Below are 25856 nucleotides of genomic sequence, written 5' to 3' on the forward strand. Positions count from 1 at the left end.
TTTAATAAAAAATTTATGAAATAAAGTATATTAGTAGAACTTTCCCTAGAGTTAACAGCAAGAAATGGATGCCCTTTAACAAAATAAAAGTCAATTAGCTTGTCAAAATTATGGCAAGTGTAACCTTTGGAACAGAGTAGGATAAACTTTATTGTCTGATGAGTTCTAATACTATAATATGATTTTTGAGATCAAAATTAATTTGATCAGTCTTACACAATAGGTCAATTGTGTTTTATTAATCTATGACAGAAAATTTAAAACTAAAATTGCTCAATTTAAAACAACATTCTCCTAAATATTAAAAGTGTCAATCATTAGTCTGATTTAGCTTTAGCATAGAGAAAATATTAGGCTCACATAGGCTGCAATGTACATAAAAACTACACACGAACCAAAGTTGTATTTAAGAAGTCTGAGAAGATATGCTTTTTTTTTTTTGGTGTCAGTCCTAGAGTTTGAACTTAGGGCCTGGGTGCTGTCCTACATGTTTTGTGCTCAAGGCTAGTAGTCTAGCATTGAAGCCACAGCTCCTCTTCCAGTCTTTGGGTGGTTAATTGGAGATAATAGTCTCATGGACTTTCCTGCCTAGGCTGGCTTTGAACTACAATCCTCAGATCTTAGCTTTCTGAGTAGCTAAGATCACAAGCCATCAGTACCCAGTTTGAAGATGTGCCTTTATGCCCATAAAATCCTATTGTGCTTGATTGCTTTGTGATACGTTCTGAATGATTACCTGACTGTATCCTTATAGCGCTTTCTTTCCTTTTCTCCTGTAGTTTTTTGTATCTTCTTGAACCCAAGAATGCTCTCACACAGGCTTGAATCAATATAAGCTTATCAATGGCTTCCTTTCGCATGAGATTCAACTGTTCCACATGATAGTATTTAAGGAACACCTTCAAGAAATTGAAATAAAATTCAAATCAATTATGGCTCATAGATGTAAAGTGGACATGTCCCTTTAAGGAACAGGTGTATGCCAAATCTCTTGAGATTTCAGTTATCTATTATCTTTTTCTTTAGCCTACATACGGCTCTCAGAGTAAAGATTTTGATGCTTGAAGAAAATATTGTTTTTTTTTAAAGAAGAAAGTAGACAATGGCAATGATTTTGCTTATTTATAATAGGTAACTTTAGATGCTGATGGATGTAGAGTAAACAATGTTGAGCTCTTATAGCAAAAAATTAGCATCACTTATATTTGGCTGAGTTAATTTTTATGCTTATCCTTTTTTTTTTAAAAAAAAAAAACAGTCTTGGGGTTTGAACTCTGGGCCTGGGTACTGCTCTTGAGCTCCTTTTGTGCAAGGCTAGTGCTCTATCACTTGAACCACAGCTCCACTTCTGGCTTTTTCTGTGATTAATTGGAAATAAGAGGTTTATGGATTGACCAGGCTGCTTTGAACTGAGTTCCATAGATCTCAATCTCTTGAGTAGTTAGGATTATAAACTTGAGCCATCGGCACCTGGCACACTTATCACTTTCAATTCAGTGATATTCTCCAAATTTAAAAACCTTACAAACCTATCTGTAAGATGGAGGGTAATTATAATTGTATTAGTTCATTCAACAAACATTGACTGAGTCAGAACATGTGTATTCTTCTTCTGGGGAGGCCAGGATGCGTAAGACAGGAGACTCTCTTTGAGGATTTAGGTGTGGTTGCTGGAAGAGTAAGGCAGATTGTAATAGACTCAAAAGCTACCTTGGAGAAAGGAAGGTTGACTTTGGATCACTGTAAAAACCATTATGAAATTGAGAAAAAATCTAAAAGTCTGTTAACTTCATTGTAGCCTCTAAGGAAATAAGAAGGGTCTTTTTCTCTTTGTGGAAAAATTGACTGGTAAAAACCACCTGAAGAGCTTATTGAATCCAATCTGAAGGTCACTTAAATTCAAATTTTAGGACTGACTATGAGACCTTGTAAGCCTTGACTGCAGATTTCTCTTGGCCTTCCACTGTAAATGAAAGGCTGGCACCATTGGCAAATAGTTCAGTGTTATGGATTTTGATTGAATTCAGTTTTAATTTCTACAGGACCCTAGATATTAATATATTTAGTCTATTCTGCTGTTGACAATTCATTTAAAATTCAATCTGTTTAAAAAGGTCATCATTTCTTTTGCACAGCATTAAGAATATTCTTATATTAAATACTTCTATCCATGTTAATGAGTTGGAAAGGTGAAGTGGAAAAATACAAACAGCTTTAAAATGCTACTCAAATACCATGCAGAACCGGAATAGCAAAAGGCCTTTTACAAGTTAAAACTCCATTTTAAGTTAAGCATCTGTTTCCAGCCATAAATGATGAGAATATAGCTTGATGGAATTAATCTTTGAGAACATCTAAAAGACTATAAAATGAATATAATATGTATCTTTGTAATGTCTCAGTAAATCAAATATAATTGTTCATTTTTAAAACCCATGAAAATTACATGAAAATATTTTACTTTTGTTTTTCCAAGAGCCCAATTATCAAGACCAGCTTTTTCCAAAATGGTGGCACAGGTATCTGGGCTCACTGGGGGCTCTTCACTTGACTTGTAGGAGAGAACATAGTACCTGGAAGTGGGGAAAAGTTCTGGTTAATATCATACAATGGCCCAACATCTCAGAGTCTGGTGGTCACTCCTCTTATAGCTTTGTCTTGGAGAGAGGAGGAGACTCCAGATGTTTTGAGTATGTGTGTGTGTGTGTGTGTGTGTGTGTGTGTGTGTGTGTGTGTGTGTATGTGTTTGTAGGTGGTGCTAGGTATGGAACCTAGGGTCTCATGCTTGCTAGAAAAGTACTCCCTGTGTCTCTATATTACAGTCCCAGCCCAAGACTACTATACTTAATGCAAGGAATCCTTTGGCTTACTCTAGACTAGACCAATTCCTCAGGGCTATAAATTTAAGATCAATAGATCAGTCTAAATTATAAACATAAATATTGTATACAAATACATAAATATAAATCAATATATATGGATTTTTCACCATTGTGATTAATTTTTCAGTGCAGAAATACCCCACAAAAACTGTCCTACAAAACCAAAATCCAAACAAACAAACAAAAAAACACATGACCAAAACTACCAACTTTAAAAGTTAAAGGAATCTTTCTTTCTCTGAGCATTAAAAGCAGAAGGATTTCAGTGACAGAAGTAGAGGAAGAAGTTTTATTTTTTATTATGTTCTCAAAAACATTGAAAACTGACCTTAAAACTGGGCAAAGAGGGGCTGGGAAGGTGGCTCAGTGGTAGAGTGCTTGCCTTGCATACATGAGGTCCTGGGTTTGATTCCTCAGCACCACATAAGCAGAAAAAGCCAGAAGTAGTGCTGTGGTTCAAGTGGTAGAGCGCTAGTCTTGAGCTGAACAGCTGAAGGAAAGCACCCAGGCCCAGAGTTCAGGCCCACAACTGACAAACAACAACAACAACAAAAACAAACAAAAAAACTGGACAAAAGGGTTTATTTCTACCTCCCCACGACTCAATACATATTGTCCAACACTGTTTTTCTTTGAGGAATACTGAGAGGAATACTCTTGGTTTAATCCATCAGTCTTTGAGAGAAAGAGAAAAGAGTCATAAGGGCTTCAAGCTGAACAACAACATTAATCGGGAAGGAGGAGAATGAAAAGAACAAAAGCTGGTTTATCTTGTGAACAGACTTGTGCAAAAAGACAGATTTCTAGAGTTTTCAATACTCCCTTACTTTTACTTGATGTCTTGGGGTGAGATTAATCTGAAAGTCCAGTGGAAAGAAAGTAGCAAGTATTGGTAGGTTTTGAAATTTTACAGTGAAATGCAGGATAGTTGAACTGCAGCCTTCACCTCTGTAAGCTTTGGAAAAATCACACTAATTCCTTACATAGCATTTTTTTTAAATGCTGGTCCTGAGGCTTGAATTCTGGGCCTGGGCCCCGTCTTAGATCTCCTTTTGCTCCTAGAGCTCTAACACTTGAACCACAGCACCACTTCCAGCCTTTTCTACGATTAATTGGAGATAAGAATCTCATGTACTTTTCTGCCTGGGGCTGGTTTTGAACTGTGATCCTCAGATCTCAGACTCCTGAGTGGCTAAGATTACAGGCATGAACCACTGGCACTGGGCTTAAATAGCACTTTTATGGTATTTGTTTGTATCCATAAACTTCATCTATAGATATATTATCTCAGTGCTCATAAATGCACAAAAAGTGGATATTATGATTACTATTTCTATTTTCAAGTTAGGGAAAATAAAGCTTGAAATGTATAGAAATCAAAGAACTTTGAAGGAGCTTTAAACCTAGGGTTGCTGACTTCAAGGTACTTAATTAATTCCATTATTCTGTATCAGTAAGCTCTTGCTTAAACGCAAGCTCTGAGAATAAAACCCTTGTGCAGAGGTACCTAGTGGAAAGGAGAGTTTGCCAGTAGATTCTTAGTTTTAGGGTTCATGTGAAATAACTACAATAAAACCTCAGGCTATGGTTTAGATCTTCAATGGTCCTCAGTGGCCTAAATTTTGAAGATTTGTTCCATCGGTGGTACCACTGGGAAGTGGCGGAACCTATTGGGAAATGTTCAGGTCATTGGGGCTGTGCCCTTGAAGGGAATGTTGGGATGGTGTCCCTTCTTTTCCTTCTTATCTTTGCTCCCTGGCTCCCAAAGAGGGGAGTGGTTTTGCTATGCCACATAAAATGATGTATTGCCATAGCCCCCAGAGCAATAGGGCTAACCAATCATGGACTAGAACTTTAAAACTGTGTGCTAAAAACACACACTTTCTCTCCCTCCCTCTTTCAACTGCCTGTCCCATTCTCTTTCTCTTTCTTTTCTTCTGTCAGTCCATGGGCTTGAACTCAGGGCCTGGGTACTGTCCCCCGAGCTTCTTTTGCTCAAAGCTAGTGCTATACCACTTAAGCCACAGCGTCACTTCTGACATTTTTTGATTGATTTATTGGAAATAAAAGAGTCTCTCAGACTTTCCTGCCCAGGCTGGCTTTGAGCCATGATCCTTAGATCTCAGTCTCCAGAGTAGCTAGGATTACAGGAGTGAGCCACCAGTGACTAACACAAGGTATTTGTTAGAGTGATTAAAATTTGGCTTAATATACCTTAATGTTTTGTGCAAAGTAAGTTCATACTGCATATCTTCTCTTAACATAGCTTTCTTACCACAAAACAGAGTTTATAAAGGGATAGACAAAAAGCAAGAGGAATTTTTCACCCTATGAAAAGGGTTAGTTAATACTAAGGCAGGACAGAGGAGAATTATTTAAGTCCTATTTACACTCCTACAAAACCTTCGCAAATTGTCCTATATTCCTAATAGTCTAAGCCAATTTGCATGACTGCTTTCAAATTAGTGACAGTAAAGAGGTTTAGCCTTTTGTTTCTGGAATTTCAGAACAGCAGCCCACATGTTTTCTACATATATAGGTCTTCTTCCTCTTCATTTATTATGTCGTAATTTGCTATTCTGTAATAATTTCAGACCTTGAATTTTAAGAATGTATTCTCATTTCTGACTTTCTAAATAAATAAGTTACTTTCAACTACAGCACATCAACACAATACATTTAGTTCTCCTTGTGGTCCATACTGTAAGAGCATGCTGACATTTGAATATATGAGTTAGCCTGGAATTGAAGACTCTCTTTTCCTAAATTTAACTCACTTAGTCCATCCCAATAATTCTTGCCTTATTTTGCTTTCTATCATTGTTCTGAAGAATTTTGAATCAACTCGTATTAGTTACACAGTGGAGGATTGCACATATATGTGTAATGTATTCCAACGCTTCTCACCCCCTCTATTACGCTCCTTTCCTTCATTACCCCTTCTCAATACAACTGGGGAATTTTTATGGAAATGGTATAATAAAAGCTTAAATAAAGAAATCCACATACCGCTTTATAAAATTAGCAAATAATATCCGATGAGAATATCCCAGCCTCCGGATTCTTGCAGTTTCCAGAATGCCCGTGCAACGAAGCTGTAGCAGAACTTTCTCTCTGTCAAATTTTCTCGCCTGACGCTCATTATTGGGTTTGATGCAGCGGACAAAATGAGGCTGGCCCACTACCATTTTAGACAATAAATCCATCAAGGAGTACTATAATCAGCAGTAAATAAATAAACAAACAAACAAACAAATAAATAAAATTTCTAGTGTAGCAAACAAAAACTTAGGAGCCTGCAGGTTAATCTTTCTACTACAAGGTTAACATTTAAAATACAATTGTTTCAAATGGAGGGAAATCCAAATGAATATCAGATTTTTCTTATAGTATATTCAAAAAATTACAGATTTACTTATAAAATGACAAAAGACTAACTAGGAACTTATCTATTAAGAACAAACCTATAAACCTCTTAAGGAAATTTTGAGTATCAGATAAGAAAGGTTATTTCTGATGTAGTTTGTAGTTTTAAACTCTCAAGCAAAAGGTTACTGTATGACAATATTTAGGCACACAATTTGGTTAATCCAGTTTTCATACTAATTTCCTTGTCCAACTCCCCTTTCAGAGAAAGTATAAAAAGTAAACATGTTATAGACTCATATGGTTTAAACTAAAGAGAGGTTAACTTAGTTTAATATGTTAGACATAGATAATACAAAGAAGCAAGTGAGAGCCACTCAAGTATTCTGTGTGCTTTAGTTTGATCATTATCTTACTTAAGAGCATTTTAAAAATTAATATAGATATCAAAACTGTGTTCTGCACAGCACCTTATTAAAACAGTAGCTGGGAAACTTGAAAAGAGCCATTGTCTTGCATTTGTAGCTCATTAAAAGTGTAATCCCACAGACTAGTATCTCAAAGACCCAGGGTCTCAATAGGTTGGTGAAGCAATGTGCAGTTACACACAGCTGTGAAGACTGCATCTCTTTTATTGTTGGAAATCTACAGTCACATAGCCAACCCAAAGCAAATCTTGAAATTGGACAACAAAGCACTTGACTTTGCATGTGATGAAACTCAGATGTGATCTTCCAAACAGCTGGGGTCTGCCCCTCTGGAGACTCTTTTCATCACATCTGTCTTTGAGTCATCCCCGCCATCATTCCTTTACTCATGCAAACATCTGCCAGGCATTGGAGATCCAAAGGTGATATGGCTTTCTTTTAGACCTTACTGCAATTTAGGCACTGATTTTGGATTTTCTTAGGAATTGAAGCTGTTACCTATGTTGCTTCCTGTCTGTAGGATGAAAAATAGCTTAAAAAAATACATTGCACACTAAGTTGTCTTCTTCCATAATTAACGTTCACTTGAGGATTAAAATGATTTTATGAGTTGATCTGGTGAACATACAATGTCTGATGTGACCAACAGGGTGTGATAGTAGAGTACCAATGGCTCGTGCCTGTAATTCTAGCTACACAGAAGGCCTAGATCTGAGGACTGCATTTCAAAGCCAGCCTAGGCAGGAAAGTCCATGAGATTCTTCTCTATAATTAATCACCACCATCAAAAAAAAAAAGCTGGAAATGGAACTGTGGCTCAAGTGGTAGAGTGTTATCCTTGAGCAAAAAAGTTCAGGGACAGAGCCAGTACTGAGTTCAAGAACTAGCATAAAAACAAAACAAAAACAAAAGTCCAAAGTAATCTGACTATAAATTCTTTAGGGATTTCTCTGTGCTGCCTCCTGCTATTAAAAAAACCAATTGATCAGCTACCAACATAGGATATTAAGTATATAAATGTATAAGCACTACACAAGGAAGATTGAGCATACTGTACTATGAGTTTAGGGTTAAAGGGTATTTAACACCACTCTTCAGATCACTTAAAAAGTACTTAGTGATTCTACAGAGAACTGGATATGGTCATTGAGTATGTATAGTAAGTTTATTCCCTCATCCTTTTAAATTATATTGGTAAAAACTACCAAGTAGTAGGTGGGATTTTCTTCGTTTTTATTGCCTGGCCAATATAATTTTATACAAAGAGGTAAACAAGAAACCAATCCCAAGAGAGGGTCATCTAGAGTTCTCCAGAGCACAGAGGAAAGGAAGTGCTTCTTTCTTTTCCTTTCTCCCATCTTGACTAAGGAAGTAAAGGTCCTATGTATGCTGTGTGGCTGCTTTGGTGTTACTGTACCTCTGATGATTGGCTTTCCTCTCCATTCATATATCACCTTCTATTTGTCTCCAGAGGGTGTGCAAAGAGGTCTAGACTGGTGATGGATGCTTAACCTTTAACTCCCACACCTATCCTAAAAATCATTCGTAAGGGGAAGGAGAGCTGGTAGCTATCACAGATGCATTAAAGATCTCTTTAGGATTTATTTGAGTGAAATGCATTTGGATCTGTGGGACATATTTTAATGGAGGCATACATTTCTGTTAAGATTATCATGGGACACGGTGTTTTTATGAGTAAAATATCAAGATGAACCAATCTGTAGATGTTTGCTAGTGCATTCTAATAGATTCTGCATGTCACACCTGGTGGATGGCTACAATTATTCTCTTTGATAATGGCACCCTGATGTTTGTTACCAAGTTTTGATGTGTAACTCATTTAGAAGGATTACACCACGAAGCACAACACATCATAATTTAACATCTTACTCTAAAATACGATGCAACTGTTTGTGTTTTCATGTTGGTGGTTTCACAGGCATGATGGGTGGCTTCTTCAATTTCACCCTAAGGAGACCAAGGAAGACAGTGAGGTCTCAGGACTTGAGGGCTTTAGGACAGATATGTAGCACATAGCATTTTCCTTTACACTTAGCCTATACACCTTAAATACATAAAGCCAAATGTATCCTCGATCTGTACTTAAGGTAATTGTCTAATTGTTTTATTAGTTGCATTTTTTTTGTTCTTGGTGCCAGTGTTGGGGCTTGAACTTAGGGCTGGGCACTGTCCCTGGGCTTTTTTCCCCTCAAGGCTAGTGCTCTAACTACTTGAGCCACAGCTCCATTTCCAGCTTTTGTGGTGTTTAATTGGAGAGAAGAACTTCACACACTTTATTGCTGGGTTGCCTTCTAATCATAATCCTTAAATCTCAGCCACCTGAGTAGCTAGTGCTACAGGCATGAGCCACTGGTCCCTGGCTCAGCACTGGTGTTTTAGATTGGTCTTGTCTAGAATATGATTTTTTTTAATCTTAGTCATGATGTAACATTTAAAACTAGCTATAAGAGTTAGGAATATAGCAGAAATGCATGATTCTCTTGGCCACTAGCAGCCATATGAATAACAAATACCTATTTAAATAGAAGTGCCCAATAGGAGAAAAATTAAGGAGAAGCTATTTACTTTTAAGAATGTGTCAATTTTGATTCTAGACTTACCACTATAACAAGTGCATTTTCTTACCTTTATCTGGTTCATTGACTTTTCCAAAGTCTTCATTTGATAGTTTATTACATTTTTAGTTTTAGAAAGTGGCAGATTACCTATAGGATAGTAGATAAAATTATCTTTAGAATCTTTAATGGCTAGATGATTCTCTCCCATTTACTTAAAATAACCACTATTAATCTTGGATAGTTAAGACTCAGATGCTTGGATACCTTTTTATTGAGATAGTGGTAAGATAATGTTGTGTGAAAATTTACAAAAAAAAAAAAATCTTGCATTCATAAGAAAACATCTTTAGTTTGGGAAATAGAAAAGGCAGTAGTAAGAGTTGAATTTCCTGTCATTTGGGAAAAGAGATGAGATTATCATAAAGGGAGCAACTTGCTTCTTGTTCTTTGGTGTTAAATGACACCCGAGTTTATTTTTTTTTTCTTTAACTCAAGATTTACAAAGATCCCGAGAAACATTATGATTTCATGTGAGGTGCTCACAGGAAAATCCAGTGTGGTTGAGGGCAATGTGTATATTCAACTCGACATTCAAAAATGGGTGCTTTGTTTGAGAGACCACACAAATGTACACAACAAAACCATAGTGTTGGAAGGCCGAAAGATTTGCATTTGAATTGCACCTGCCATAGTTCTGTTGCCACTGGATCTGTTACTTAGTTCTTGATCTGTAGTTGAAAATATGGATAATGATGACATCTCACAGAACTTTGCCTAGTCAATCTTCCCACCCAACAATCCAGAGGTATACTGCCCAATAGTACTATTCAAAAAATAGTTCTGAAGTTTAGAAAGATTATTTTTCATCTCATTTCCTTCTCTGAGGCAATAGCTAGGAGCTCAAGGTTTATTTATTTATTTTTTTTTTTAACAAATCTTTGCTAATCTTAATTATTTCCATTGGCTGGCCCCAGAGGTGATGAGGAACTCTGGAATGTGACTGACAGGTCCTCTGATCTTCTTCCTTTCCATTCCTTCCTTATTTTGGAAGAAGGGCTGAGATTGGTGTGTAATGGTTTTCATGTTGGACTGAAAATACCCATTGCTCTGGCCACTTTTCAAAGATGTACAGTGTTAAAAACAGATTTTTTTTCAGAGTGGCAGCTTCAGGAATTTTATTTTATTTTATTTATTTGTTTTGGTCAGTTATCAGAGAAGGTTGTAGAAAAAAAGACTTTAATTGGGAGAAATTATCACAGGCTTTCAGATTGTTCAGAAGGATGATAAATATACAGTGCTAGGGACATTAATAATGTTAGACCCATTACTTCACATGAAGCATATAATTCAAATTTTAAGTTTTTCTGAAAACTAAAAGACCAGAGGGAACTGAGTAATAGATTAATATTTTCACTTTGACAAAATTTAGATACCAGTCATCCCATTACTTGACAACAAAATAAAAAATCCTTTTAGCTTGTGTTTGGTAGTCCTGAGGTTTTAACTCAGAGCTTTACATTTGCTCAGTACTTTGAGTTAGAACCACTTGAGTCATAACCTCCAGACGTTTTTGCTTTCATTATGTTTTGGAATAGGACCTTACAATTTTGTCTAGGCTATCCTGAACCCATGACTCTTCTATTTATAACTCCCACATAAATCAGATGTACACTAGCAAGTCTAGCTTTAATGGTTGAGATGGGATCTTGCAAACTTTTTGTTCTGGCTACCCTCAAACCACAATCCTCCTGATCTCTACCTCCTGAACAGCTGGGATTACAAGTGTATGCCATTGTGCTCAGCACAAAAGTATTTAAAAAATTAATCTACTCTGATCAATAGGGACTAAAATCAGCACAGATTCTAACATCAGAAAATACTCAAACTTTGTTTGAATCCTTGATCTGATGAACAAAACTCTGAAAAATCGCAGCATCTGTACCACAGACACAGGTACTTCTATACTACTGTACCACAGTTCCACAGCAGCAAGCAACTGTGGTACATTTTCCCTTTGATTAACAGCTGATCTATAGTCCATCTTCGAAGCTATGTAGGAAAGTGACCATGGTTCATTTGGAAAAATGGAGGTAGCATATGAAGAACTAAGGAACTTGGGCTCCTGAGCCAGTTCCCAACATACCAGCAGAACATGGTAGGAGAAACAGCTGAACATATAATGTCACACCATCCCGTCTCTAAAATCAGTTTACATATTTGAAAATCATCAAATTTTACTGCTTATAGGTTTCATTTGTATCACATTAAAGTTATTTTTAAAAGTACAAAGAGTAGTTTAAACTCCAGGAAAAAAAATAAACCCAAGCTATGTTTTTCTATGTAAATGGAAAAACAGGCGAGGTACAGTGGGATGTAACAAAATCATGTGAGTTTTTGTTTTTTTTGGATAGTCGTGGGGCTTGAATTCAGGGCCAGGGTGCTATCCCTAAGCATTTCTGCTTAATGCTAGTGCTCTACTACTTTGAGCTACAACTCCATTTCTGTTTTTTTTGCTGGTTAATTGAAGATAAGAGTCCTTCAGACTTTCCTTTCTGGTCTGGCTTTAAACTATGATCTTCAGATCTCAACCTTCTGAGTAGCTAGGATTATAGGCATGAGCCACTAGCACTCAGAACTCATGTGCATTTTTAATCAATGAGTCAGCAAGGTAAACTTTCAGAATCTTGAGGAATCCTCTGGAGGTTGGTCATGCCAGAAAAATAGTAGGTAAATCTAAAATCTTTTGAGAAGGATGAACCTGTTTTAGTATTAGCATGGAGACTGTCATGTTTTCTGGTGAGTGCCTCAATCACTTTTCATTAATTATTATCCAGGTACTTTATATTTATTTTGGTATTACTCTCAAATGATCTGGGGCATTAATATTCATATCAATGTAGGTTATGAATAAATGAATATTTCATGGGTTGAAAAGGAACCAATGAATTGAAGATTCTGGTCATGAAAACCAGAGAGAGAAATACTATTTGATGAGGATCTGAGGATCCTTCTTTAGTTAAAGGAGATTGCCTTACCTGTTTTGGTCAGAGGGTGGCTGACAAGTTGACGAATCACACTGTTTTCTGATGATCTCAAAAGTAGTACAATATCAGTTGGAAGAGTATCCCTATTTTTGGCTAAGAAGCCACTCGCACTATAGAGGACCTGTTGATAAAGGATGCTGTTGTAATGATCATAGTGGTACCAGAGCTGATTTAATGAAAACTTAGTCTATGCTTGGCAATATAGGCACAAACATCACAGAGGTAATTCCTTTCAATGTAATTTGAAGATGACCCTCTCAGGAACCAGTATGATGGTCTATACCTATAATCCTAGTTACTTCGGAGGTGAAGGTGGGGAGGTTCAAGGCCAGCCTAGGCAAAAAAACTGTTGGTGAGATCCTATCTCAAAACACAAGCTGAGAGTAGTGGCATAAGCCTGTAATCTCAGTTAATCAGGAGGCATTTGTATTTATATGACCAAAGTGATCTGATTGTTGTCATCACTTGGGAATTTGCTATGTTCCTTTTCTTATTGGGAAAGTTGAGCCACATAAAAGAAGCATTCCTATTTTTAGGGTAAATGATTCACTTGTATTAAATTGGCCTTGACATTTTCTTTATCTTAGCAGTGGAGTCTAAACCCTATGCATTTGTATTCCAGCACTTCTAAATAATTTTAAGAGCGTTTAAAGTTGTATGTTATCAATGATTTCTAAAGGATTATCCAATATGGTTATTGTTATGGGTCCCAAAATTCACATAAAAATGCTCTGTGTCTATAGTGAGACAGGGCCATTTAGACTCAGCAATACTTCAGTTGTCTAAAAGTCAGGAGGAGAGGCCTCATCAGACACCATCAGGGTCACCTTGACCTTGAACTTCCACCCTCTAGGTCTGAAAAGAACAGAACAGAAAAGAAATTTCTGTTGTTTAAGCCAAGCACCCAGTGCTATTTTTGTATTAAAGCTTAGTAACAGATTTGTTAAAAACAATGGGATAAAACGATTATAGCTTAAATTTTTCTTTTTGGGGGCTATTGCTGGGGTTCAAGCTCAGGGCTTTGGGAAATGCCCAGCTAGCTTGCTCAGCCAGTGCCATACCACTTGAACCACACATCCAGCCTGTCTTTTTGCTAGTTGTAGTTGTCTTTTTGCTATTTTGTAGATGGAATCTCACAGACTTTTCTTCACAAGCTGCTGTTGAACTTTGATCTTCTGGATCTCAGCCTCCTGAGTAGCTAGGATTACAGGTGTCAACAGGTTGCCCATAAAGAATTAATGGATAATTAAAGGAAGAGGCTTTCTTTGGAAAGTCATACGCTAAAATATTATGAGAGAGGTTATGGTTGAAATAACTTAAGGTGTATGTTTTAATAACAAAAGTCAGTGGACCATTGCTTTCCATATGTACTAACATGCAAGAGATTTTGAGTTATTTCACTTATTTTTTAATGTTGCTCTCACTTTATATATTATATCCTGATTTGAACATCTTTGTAGTCCCCTAATGTTTATGATGTCATTGTCAGAGAAGGTGGGAGGAAGGCATCCTGTGGGTGCATGAGCACTTATCTGAGGCTTGCTTGGGGGTGCAGATGTCTCTCAATGCATGAACATTTCTTCCTTCAACACTGTAACACTCTATTAGCCAGATCCATCCAAGTCTATGTGGAGTGGCTCAGCTAAGTGACCATAGTGACCATAGCTACAGCCTGGCCCCATCTCTAAATGGGAGGGAGGAGGAACATGGCTGTAGTAGAGAGAGACATTTGAGTCTGAAAAGGGTAGTTTCTAATGTTCTCAGCTATTATTCAAAAAAAGATGGAAAAAAATAAGCGTAACCATTGCCAGCTATCACTCACAATTGGATCTTATGATCATAAACATGGACTTGGCTATTTCTTTTCTTTCTTCTTTTTCTTTGATGTTTTTTAAAATGAGATTTCCCCCCAGAAAGTCCAACTTATTTACTTACTTACTTTATTTATTGCTAGTACTGGGGCTTAAACTCAGGGCTTGATACTAATTTTTTTTGGCTTTTTCAGTCAAATTTTGTGCTTTCCCACTTGAGCCAAACCTTCACTTGATGAGTCCCACAGACTTTTCTGCCTGAGGTTGGCTTTAAACTGTGATCCTTAGACCTCAGCTTCTTGAGTAACTAGGATTACAAGCATGAGCCACTGGTGCCCAGCAACGCTAACTTTTAATGTTTAATGAAGTAAAAGAGGGATATATTGTAAACCCTTTCAGGATGGATGATGGTATTTGTGTGTGTTACAGAATGAGCAGTCTCCAAACTGAGTGGTTAGCCAGGCTAGGCAGATAGTAGAATACTGGTCATCAGGGATGGGATCAGATGGGAGTGGAAGAAGATGGCCGTCTCAGCATAACCACCATGTCTATCTTATTATTGGATGAGCTATTAAGGAGAAACTCCGTCATACTTCTTAACAGTTCTTACCTTTCCTGCATAATGGTGAATTCCAAAACTAAGTTCCATTCTTTTAGGTCTCCAAAAGTATTGTGATTTCAGGTTACCTTCAAATTTTTCTGTAGAAGGAAAGTTGAATTCCAGTACTAAGCACTGTAGAAGGTCTTCAGAGGTTATTGAGATTAGTCAATTTTTACCACTGTAGTCTGATTTACATTTTAATTTTTTTGGTACTGGTGCTGGGGCTTGCATTTAGGGCCTGGGAGCTGTCCCATAGCTTTTCTTTCAAGGGTAGTGATCTACTACTTGAGACCCATCTTGACTTCTGTTTTTTATTTTTATTTTTGCTGGTTAATTGAAGATAACTGTCTCATAGACTTTCCTCCTGGGCTGGCTTTGAACCCAGATCCTTAGATCTCAGTCTCCTAACTAAGTAGGATTATGAGTGTAAACCACCAGTGTGCAGCTCCTATTCTCAAATCTTAGTGTGGATCAGAGCCAGCCCGAGTCTGTGGGTCTCCACCTTGAGGTTCTGGCTGAGTGTGTCTGAGGAAGGAGCCAGAATTCACGGCTGTTTTGGTTACATAAGAAGCAAAATCAGATCATAAAGACAGTTAAGTTTCTCTAATGATTTTTACATATTCAGAGAACTTGTTATTCCTTATCCTTAGAGGGAACATTTTGATTCCAAGTGTCTGCTATGAAATGATTTTCCTCACAACTTTGGTGTTATTTTCTTTTCCATCTATTCCTGTCTACTCAGAGGACAGCATAAGACAATTAAGAGGGTCTGGAGGGAGCAACAACACAAACACTGAGAAACAGGCTCTGTGTATCACCAAAGGAAATAAGGAAAAAAAGAAAGTGAATCCACATTTTTTCAAGTACTTGTTATCCAGGATAGATCTCTTCCATCAGCAGGAGATAGTGTTGCATGTTAAATTATGACTTTTTCAGTGACTTGAAAACTCCAAAGTTTTTTTCCTTCTTAAATTTAAGAGAACTTTCCATTATAAATATTTTGGGATGATAATCTCCTTAAATACATTATACACATCTTTGCCTTCTCAAGCAGAAAAATGTGAATATATTAAATCTTCCTGCTATGACTCAGGATTATTATCATGAGCACTTATCAGTGTGCTGTAAACTTGGAGGTTATTAAAGTATTTGAGGCTATTTGCCTCTGTTAAATAAATGGTTAGAACATCACAGGTGGATTTATTCCAGGACCGTTAGCTACTTCTTTTCAAATTCTAGAGCTATCTTTCTGCTTTGCTTATCAATTTCTAATTCTGGGCTGGAAATTTTCTAAGGTTATTTTTTTAACCTAAGATTTTTATGGTTGAGTTTCTACCATAAAGTAAACAGAAATCCAGTATACAATCCTGTTTAATCCTGCTCTAAGTATTTTATTTTTTAATGAATGTTCACTGGTCTAGGTATTATATCAAAAGTCTCTTTTTTCAAGTCAAATATACAGACTTTGTAATGGCTATTTTCACACTGATAATTGAAAACAAAAAATCATCCAAAATGACATTAATGTATTCATAAACTGTGCAGCCACATGGGGTTTAGAACTTACCTATGAGAGTCTGGTCGGTGGCATTGGGAAATCTACTTTCTTCATCGAGTAGAGACAATAACCCCATTGGCTTCTGCAGAAACATATCTAAGAGAGGCCTGTTATCTTCATATTCAATAACTCGAGCATCCACATCCTCATTCAAGTATTCATTCTAGAATAGGCCAGGAAACAAAGGAGAAGCTCACTGAACACTGTGTGGGCAGTACTGAGTTTGCTAGTAATCATCTACATAATAATAAATGACTCTCACTGCCATTTCTATGACATTCCATTTCACATTTCTCCCACAGAAGTGCTGATTCATTAAAATCAGCACTGATTATAATCAAGATAATATTAAAAGAATTTCTAGTCTCTGTTTTGGATTTCCAAACATTTCAAGTTTTGAAGAATATGTTGTTACTAAAAAGTTGGAAGAGCCTATCCCAAATGTATTGAATATGAATTAGAGTCACCTTAGGGTTAATCTTTACCCTTTGGCCATGACTGTAGTTAACAGTGTCAACAATTTACCTGAGGGGCGGGGGGGGGGGGGGGGGGGCGGCGGGGCGGGGAAGACTACTATCTTGTTGCTATGACTTTCCCTTCATACTGTTCCCTTGTCCAAGTTCTGAAGCCTGGGAAAGACTCACAGGACCTTTGAACTGGGACTTAATAGTGATAGTTGTGTAGGAGTGTCCCAGGATTTTAGGTGATAAACAAACCCCATGCCCAGACTCTCATAAATATAGGGGTAAGTGCTGGTCCAGGGAGCATGTCCTCTATAGGTTTCAATCCCACACTATGCCACCATGATTTTTACATATGCTTTAATTCATAACATGTATTTAATGAACTTTTTATAAGGCTTCAACATTGTGTATGATAAAATGATGTTTAAAACACAAAAGCTCCATGTGTCGGCAGGTTTCAAATATAAGTTGGGTGATAACACAAGGTGAAATATGGTAGATGCTAGCTATAGTACGCTAGAATTGCTCAAAGCATGCTTCTTGCAAATTTAGAATTTAGCAAACTGCAGTTCCAGACATCTGATAAATTAAAAATTTTAAATGCTATGATAGAAGCCTTATTATGCTGAAATCTCATTCCAAGAGTGTTATGAAAAAAGAGTTTATTTTTAATTTTTTTTATCACACTGGGAAATGAAGCCAGGAACCTAAGACTGCTATCCTATACTCTATTACTAATTTATACCCTCCATATGCATACATACACATGTACACATACATGCACACACACAGAGAAATGCTAGTTCATTAAAATAAGTATTATCCATTTGCTAAGAAATGGAAAGACTTGGAAAAAATTATATTAAGTGAAGTTACCAGGCCCAAAGAAACATAGGCCCCATGGTTTCCCTTATTTGCAATAACTAGTATAATAAGTAAAGGACAAGCAGAAAAGGCCAAAAGCTATGTACATATGACCATGTAAGATTATGTTAAGTGAAATGAACCCCAAGATAGCGACAAAACTTGTTTTTTCTTTCTTGCTATTGTTTTGAACGTATCTAAAATGTACTATGTGATTTTTTTTTGTTTCTCTTGTATGTTCTTCCCCCATGGTATAACCCCTGTTTACACTGTATTTGAAAAAAAATAAATAAGTGTTGATTAAACTCAAGATTATATATATTATGCTATACACACACATACACACACACACACACACACACATGTTTACTGGCTAATTGGAGATGGAGTCTAGTGGACTTTTTTCCTTCCTCAGTGGCTTTGAACGGTAATCCTCCAAGTCTCAGGTTTCTGAGTAGCTAGCACTACAAGTATGAATCACGGGCATTTGACTCCAAATTATATTTTTGCAATAAAACAAAACCTAACGCATATAAAAGAATCAGAATCCTTAGTCTAAGCAGTGGAGAATGTGAAAGATGTTCAGTTTGTTCAGTATGAGAAAATAAAGGCAATGGCTTGAAGTTTCAGTCTTTTCATTTGAAGGTAACCTTGAGAGAAGTCTGAAAACATAGAATTGTTTTATTGTTAGACACAGTATGCTGACAGCATATAATAGTGGAAATCAAAACCACAAAGTTCAAGAGAACTTTTGTATGCCTGATAGAGAAAGTCCATGAGGTTAAGGCCTAAAGTGATGCATTTGTCACTGCGATTTGCTTGTGTCAAAATCCACTGCCTGCTTTTGTGGCAGGTCACATGGAGCAAAAATGAGTCACTTAGTAAACAATGGATTTCTGTTAGAGATGCTTGTGGTATGGAATATGGACAAACCACAGAGAAAATAAAACCACCCTATTCTCAGGCTAATAAAGTACTTACAGTGTGATTTTAGTTGAGGATGTTTTAATAGCTATTTCTTAGTTATAAAAGTTAGTGCTGGAAGGGGTGCTGTAGCTTAAAGTGGGTGAAAAAGCTCAGGATGGGCTGGGAATGTGGTTCAGTGATAGAGTGCTTGCCTAGCATGCATGAGGCCCTGGGTTCAATTCCTCAGTACCACATAGACAGAAAAAACCAAGGGGCTGGGAAGATGGCTCAGTGGTAGAGTGCTTGCCTTGCATGCATGAGGCCCTGGGTTTGATTCCTCAGCACCACATAAGCAAAAAGAAAAAAGCCGGGAGTGGCACTGTGACTCAAGTGGTAGAGCGCTAGCCTTGAGCTGAAGAGCTGAGGGACAGCGCCCAGGCCCAGAGTTCAGGCCCCACAACCGGACCCCCCCAGAAAAAAAAGCCAAAAGTAGTGGTAGAGCACTTGCCTTGAGCAAAAGAAGTTCAGGGACAGTGCCCAGGCCCTGAGTTCAAGCCCCAGGACTGGCTAAAAAAAAAAAAAGCTGAGGGACAGCACCCAGGCCCTGAGTTTAAATCTTATGACTGACAAAAATGTGTCACGTGTGTGTGTGTGTGTGTGTGTGTGTGTGTGAGGTGAGGGGGTGGGGCAGGTGTGTGCGTGTTTGTCAGTCCTGGGGCTTGAACTCAGAACCTGAGAACTGACACTGATCTTTTTTGCTCAAAACTAGTGCTCCAATGGTTTGAGTCACAGCTCCTTTCCCAGTTTTCTGGCGGTTAGTTGGAGATAAGTCTCACAGACTTTTTTGACAAGGGCTGGCTTTGAACATAATCCTCATCTCAGCCTCCTGTGTAACTAGGATTATAGGTATGAGCCACTGGTGCCCTGCTTGGAGCAAGGTTTTTAAGAAATTTCCTCCACTGCTTGCTTTTAATCTTTTCAAGGGATTCTATCATGTATTAAGGCTGTAGGAGGACACCAAGGGATAGGTAGAGAAGAAGATGAGAAGGAGAAGGGGAGAAATCAGTAATATTTGAATCATAGAAAGGCTGGATAAACAGCCTTTAAGCCTATGCCCTATCCATTTTTTTTCCGGTAGGAAAGGCCAAGATTTATTTATAATTTGATTTTTTTTGTCAAGATGATGTATAGAGGGGTTCTTCTGTGACCACTATTTTCCAAACACAATTTTCAAAATAAATTCTCCATAAGACTGAAGATTTTAAATACAAGGAAGCTAGGTTCCTCTAATTCATCTCAGCCTTAAAACATCAGTTTTAATCAGTAAACACAAAGTGAAATAGTATAATTAGGTGACAAATGGCATACAGAATAATATTAAATATGACTTGTACAATTAATAAAATAATTTAAATGATCTTCACATAACAATTTTTTCTTGCCAAATGGAATTCAAATGAGTCTGATTTTCTTCTCAGAGGAAGAATATTTTTTGAAGCTGAATCATAAATTACACATTGTGCTCTGACAAAATTACTGTTTCGTGGCACTTGAATCAAACCCATTATCTGGTGTTCTGTTGCCTAGCTACAAGAATTCTGAAGTTTAATGCATTTTAGATGGATGTTGAAATTTCATGAAGAATTTCAGCTCTGCATTCTACCGAAAGAGAAAACTGGTGGACACATTAGTTTATTTAAGTTTTCAAAGGAAATGTCATTATTCTCAAGGACCTAAACTTGCTACAATTTGGAGAAAATCGCACTGTTTTCCAAGGAAGGATTCTTTGCATCTCAAATGGAGTCATACTAAACAAGCTAGCTTTTTTGTTTGCTTTCATTTCCGTTTTTACTGTGGGTATAGAGAAAGGCAGATGTGTGTGTGTGTGTGTGTGTGTGTGTGTGTGTTGGGATTTGAACTCCCTGACCTTTTTCACTCAAGGCTAGTGTTCTACCACTTGAACCACAACTTCACTTTCAGCTTTTTGGTGGTTAATCGGAGATCAGAGTCACATGGGATTTCCTGTCCAGGCTGGCTTTGAACCTAGATCTTTATATCTCAGCCTCAGCCTCTTGAGTAGCTAGGAATACAGGCATGAGTCACCAGTACCTGGTGTTTTGGTCTTTTTTTTTTTTTAATGTGTAAGGCTTTAAAGCTATGGTTTACATACTACTTTGTATAATTATACATTACAATACACACATGGGTCTTTACGTTAAGTAACTAGACTTACCTGTTCCCATGCAAACACATGTTGATTAAAGTAATACTGAATTTGTTCATTTGCAATGTTAATGCACAGTTGCTCAAAGGAATTCCTTTTGAAATGTTCAAAGCCGAATATATCAAGAATGCCAATGCTCAGCTCATCATCATTCTTACTAGAAGAATTGAAACAGTATTATTATTTATTTCCTTAGGATAATACAAAGCAGAGTATCTCAGAGGTTTCATTTATGATTGAGTTAAGAAACTACTCCCAGGACACACACACACACACACACACACACACACACACACACACACACACACACACACAGTGAATTTCTCTTAATTGAAAAAAAAACCTTGCTGGGCATTGGTGGCTCACACTTGTAATCCTAACAATTGAAGAGGCTGAGATATGAGGATCATTCAAAGCCAGCCCAGGGAGAAAAGTCTGTGAAAGTCTCCAATTAACCAGCAAAAAGCCAGAAGTGGAGCTGTAGCTTAAGTGGTAGAGTTCCAGCCTTGAGTGGAAAAAGCCGACTGAGAGCACAGAACCATGAGATCAAGTCCCAGTATGGACACATACACATAAAACAAAAGATAAAACAAAAACCAAAAAAATTCATTCTCCACAGATCATAAAGAAAATTAATATTTCACAGTCAAAAATTATATGGACAACTGAATTGGCACCCAGAATACAGCAATTATAATTTAATCAAACTATACCAGAAAGAAAAAATTCTGCTAATGAGTACATTTAACCTCTTACAAGAGCAATTAAAAAGAATTCTTACTAAAAAGCTCTTGTTTGAAAGAATCATTTTTTTTATTATTTGCTTATAACTTTAAAAATTTAGAACTAATGGTAACCTGAAGAGAGATATACATAAATAGGGACTTAGTTTCTAATTAAATTTTTTTGGTGTGCTGGTATTGTTTTTATTTTAAAGGAATCTTATAATTATATTGTCCACTCTTTTTTAATTTTATTTTATTCTAAAGATGTTGTACAGAGTTTACAGTTACACTGGTAAGGCAATGAGTACATTTCTTGTCGAGCATTGTTTAAAGTATAATAAATATTATTTTATACTTACATATTTCAAATGCATTTTCTTTCTGCTACTCTACGTCATTACTTCTGCTCACTAAAGGTTAGATACTTAGATAAGAACTTTCATGTGCATTAAAAAGGAAAGCACAAAAGCCCCTCTTAACATTTAGTATTTAGGGAGTGTAGGTCACCTTCAGTGTTTTGTGGGGAAATGAGTTGAAAATGACCACTAAAAACTGAAGGGTGCTCTCTGCATTTATTTGGGAGAAGTGACTGGACTGGAAACTCAAGAGAGAAGGAATACTTAGAAGATGTGATAGGTGGACACAAAGCAAGCAATGTGTTTCTGAAAGTTCCTATTTTGAACAGTTGGATATAAATGTATGTGGTTATATGAGGTCAGATATCTGCATAAAGGTTTATGCTGGCATAGTCAAAAATATTCCTTTGTAATGCTTTTTCCACATTGGATTTCACTGAGATAAACACTGAACTCATTGGACAATAATGAGTTAGAGCTCAGAAAGATCTTTGCGATGATCTAACTCAGGGATTCTCAGAACAGAATCTGCTACTGGCTTTTAAAGGGTCTGTAGTTATAACTCTGTAATGTTTTTGTGGGTATACATAGATGTGTCTATTTAAAAAAAAATTGGAGCAAAGGACATAGGCAGTTTTCAAGAGGCCTCCATTAATGAAAGTGACTGACCTGTCATTTAACAATAGATGAAGTAGAGACTCCAATCTGGGTCTAAGACTTGGACAGTTTTTAATAGTATAAAGAATGGAACTTTACTACTTAGTAGATAGGCTATTATGGGATTTTCGGCACATCATTCTGTTGGGAGCCATTGAGCTAAGTAAGCATGCAGATGCTACCTAACAAAGTGAGGTAAAAAATCTCTAAATTTGTTTACATTATGAGGAATATCCATATGTTGAATATCGATATACCCAAAAAAATCATATGAATGTCTGATGTCAACGAGATAACCAAGTACAACTAAAAAACCTAGGATCATTAAATCCTAAACTGGATTGTGACTTGCTGACTCAGCTGTGATAGGACTGTTGAGCACAAAGGTATAGGAACAATTTTGAGTGACAGAGTTAAGAACATGGTAGAGAATAATGGGTGAGCTCAGTTTAACTAGATACTATGGTGTGGAAATTATTTGTGGAAAAATAGCAAACTACATCTTTTTTGTTGGTTGTGGGGCTTGAACTCAGGGCCTAGGTGCCATCCCTGAGCTAGTGCTCTATCTAGTGCCCAAGGCTAGTGCTCCATCACTTTGAGTCACAAAGCCACTTTGGGTTTTTGAGTGATGAATTGGTGATAACAATCTCCTGAAGACTTTTCTGCCAGGGTTGACTCCTAATCGTGATCCTTAGATCTCAGTCTCCTGAATAGCTAGGATTACAGATGTAAGCCAGTGGCGTATGAATTGTGGTTTAAAAAACGTACATACAAGTGGCTGGGAAGGTGGCTCAGTGGTAGAGCGCTTGCCTTGCATGCCTGAGGCCCTGGGTTCAATTCCTCAGCACCATATAAGCAAAAAGCAAAAAACCGGAAGTGGCGCTGTGGCTCAAGTGGTAGAGCACTAGCCTTGAGCTGAAGAGCTGAGGGACAGCACCCAGGTCCAGAGTTCAGGCCCCACAACCGGACCCCCCCCAAAAAAAAATGTATGTACAATGGTCTTTTTCAAGCAGGTGTGAATAGGATTACCTGCGAGGTAAATATCTCATCTAGCCTTCCCATATGTAAATTTTCTAAAATTCGTGTAGTTTATAGCTGAACAAATCTTTCAGCATAAATGTGAGGATTTATATCTATGCAAAGCCAGTCAATGGTGGCTCCAATTTATATTATTTCCAAGATGAAGTATAGGAAGACACCAGACCTAGAGTCAGATATCATTAGTGTTCATGTCTTGGCTGTACCATTCGCTATTCTCCACCATTCTCTAGTGAATTTCTGAACCACATTTTTTTGTCGGTCGTGGGGCTTGAACTCTGGGCCTGGGCGCTGTCCCTCAGCTCTTCAGCTCAAGGTGAGCGCTCTACCACTTGAGCTACAGCGCCACTTCCGGTTTTCTGGTGTCTGAACCACATTTCATGTGCCTTTATAATAAGATCAAAACCATGAAAAGGAGGTTTTCCTTTATCTTCATGATTTAATCTATACTTCTAAAATAAAAAAAGAATTTCTAAAGTGATAGCCATAGAATGATGTATACTTTCTTTGTTGTAAACTCCTAATTAAAACATCATAGTGATAGTAAGATATTGCATTTAGAAATCACTTTCTAGCCAGGTGTTAGTGGCTCATACCTGTAACTCTAACTATTGTGGAGGCTGTGATCTGAAGTTCTGGCTTGAAGCCAGCCCAGGCAGGAAAATCTGTGACTCGTATCTCCAATTAACTACCAAAAAAGCTGGATATAGAGCTTTGGCTCAAGTGGTAGAGTGCTAGCCATGAGTTAAAAACAACAACAACAAAAAAAAACAAAAACAAAACAAAACAAAAAAAACTCAGGCACAGTGCCTAGGCCCTGAGTTCAAGGCCCAGAATTCACATGCACATGCACATGCACACATACACACACACACATACACACAGGCACACACAACCACACACAAATCACTTCCTGTTATTTTTCATATTTCTACAGTTTTTATGTTACATCAATTACAAAATTCTATTGTCCTGTGGCACAGTAAAGTGACCCTATTAGGAAATGAAGCATTTCTAGCAAAATATATAACTTTCACCATTAAATTAAATGAACTCAAAATATCTTCAAAAAGACTTACAAAAATTTAAAAAGTTACAAAATAGATGCTTTGAATGATCTTTTGGAAAAGAGTGTATATAAAGGTTTTTACCTTGGAAATATGTCATGCTTCAACAAACTATTAATGCAATTTACTATCCAGCTAAAGAGACGCCCATATAAAGTTTTTGCCATGGCGTCTCTGACATCAATAGCTTTCTCTACAGTATTGGGTCTTATAATGGTCTCTCCTCTAGTGACCACACAGTGGGAAGTGAGAGCTTCTTGTAGCTCATCTGCCTGAATGCAAAGCAAAGAAGCAGCTGCAAAAGAAAAAGATGCATGGTTAGTGGAAAAGGTAGTAGCATCACTTTCAATTAATGAAGATATTAGAATTATTTGAATTGTAACATCAAACAACTTCCAATAAAGACATGCTTCTTACAACAAATCTAACACATTCACTTAAATTAAGCATACTGCTTGCCTTCTGGAGCTTAGAGGATTCCCTAACTTTTGCTTTGCATTTTGGGAGGCATAGTTACACAAAATTAAGGGCAGAGAAACACTCCTAGATCACTCAGTACTTTATTTAGCCAGTTCTGGGACTTGAACTCAGGGCCTGGACACTGTCCCTGAGCTTCTTTTGCTCAAGGCTAGCACTCTACCACTTGAGCCACAGCGCCACTTCTGGCCTTTTCTGTTTATGTGCTACTGAGGAATTGAACCGAGGGCTTCATGTAAGCACTCTACCCCTAAACCATATTCCCAGCCCATCACTTAGTAATTTAAACAAAATGAGGATTAAATGGGATGGACTAGAAGCTTCTCTGTGACAACTGAGCTACATGTGGAAATGTAAAATGTTTTGTTTTGGAAATTTGTTTTGATTTCAAAATTTTGTTTGTTTGTTTATTTATTTATTTATGTATTTACAGTTGTGTGGCTTTTACTCAGGACCTGGGCACTGTCCCTCAGCTCTTCAGCTCAAGGCTAGCGCTCTACCACTTGAGCCACAGCACCACTTCCAGTATTCTGGTGGTTTATTGGAGATAGAGTCTCACGGATTTTGCTGCCCAGGCTGGCTTTGAACTGCGATCCTCAGATCTCAGCCTCCTGAGTAGCTAGGATTACAAGTGTGAGACACCAGTGGCCAGCTTAGGGCTCTACTACTTTGAGCCACAGCGCCACTTCTGGTTCCTAGTGGCTAGTTGGAAATAAGAGTCTCACGAGGACTTTCCTGCTGGGGCTAGCTTTGAACCCCGATCCTTAGATCTCAGCCCCCTGAGTAGCTAGGATTACAGGTGTGAGCCA

General features: G+C 37.4%; 1 protein-coding gene across 1 annotated transcript in view; it reads right to left on the reverse strand.

Annotated features, from left to right (window-relative positions):
* The window catches only part of Myo3a (myosin IIIA), a 118425-nt gene that overhangs the window by 6102 nt on the left and 86467 nt on the right, over positions 1 to 25856 (reverse strand). Inside the window, exons 18-26 of the mRNA XM_042686201.1 lie at positions 24655 to 24865; positions 20737 to 20884; positions 16279 to 16432; positions 14721 to 14809; positions 12291 to 12420; positions 5892 to 6063; positions 2462 to 2573; positions 1581 to 1670; positions 737 to 899 (exon numbers count right to left, since the gene is read on the reverse strand). Coding sequence (XP_042542135.1) covers positions 737 to 899; positions 1581 to 1670; positions 2462 to 2573; positions 5892 to 6063; positions 12291 to 12420; positions 14721 to 14809; positions 16279 to 16432; positions 20737 to 20884; positions 24655 to 24865 — 1269 coding nt within the window. The remainder of the gene's footprint in view (positions 1 to 736; positions 900 to 1580; positions 1671 to 2461; positions 2574 to 5891; positions 6064 to 12290; positions 12421 to 14720; positions 14810 to 16278; positions 16433 to 20736; positions 20885 to 24654; positions 24866 to 25856) is intronic.

The sequence above is a fragment of the Dipodomys spectabilis genome, unplaced genomic scaffold, assembly GCF_019054845.1.
Source record: "Dipodomys spectabilis isolate Male_0828 unplaced genomic scaffold, ASM1905484v1 ptg000096l, whole genome shotgun sequence".
NCBI classification, from domain to species: domain Eukaryota; kingdom Metazoa; phylum Chordata; class Mammalia; order Rodentia; family Heteromyidae; genus Dipodomys; species Dipodomys spectabilis.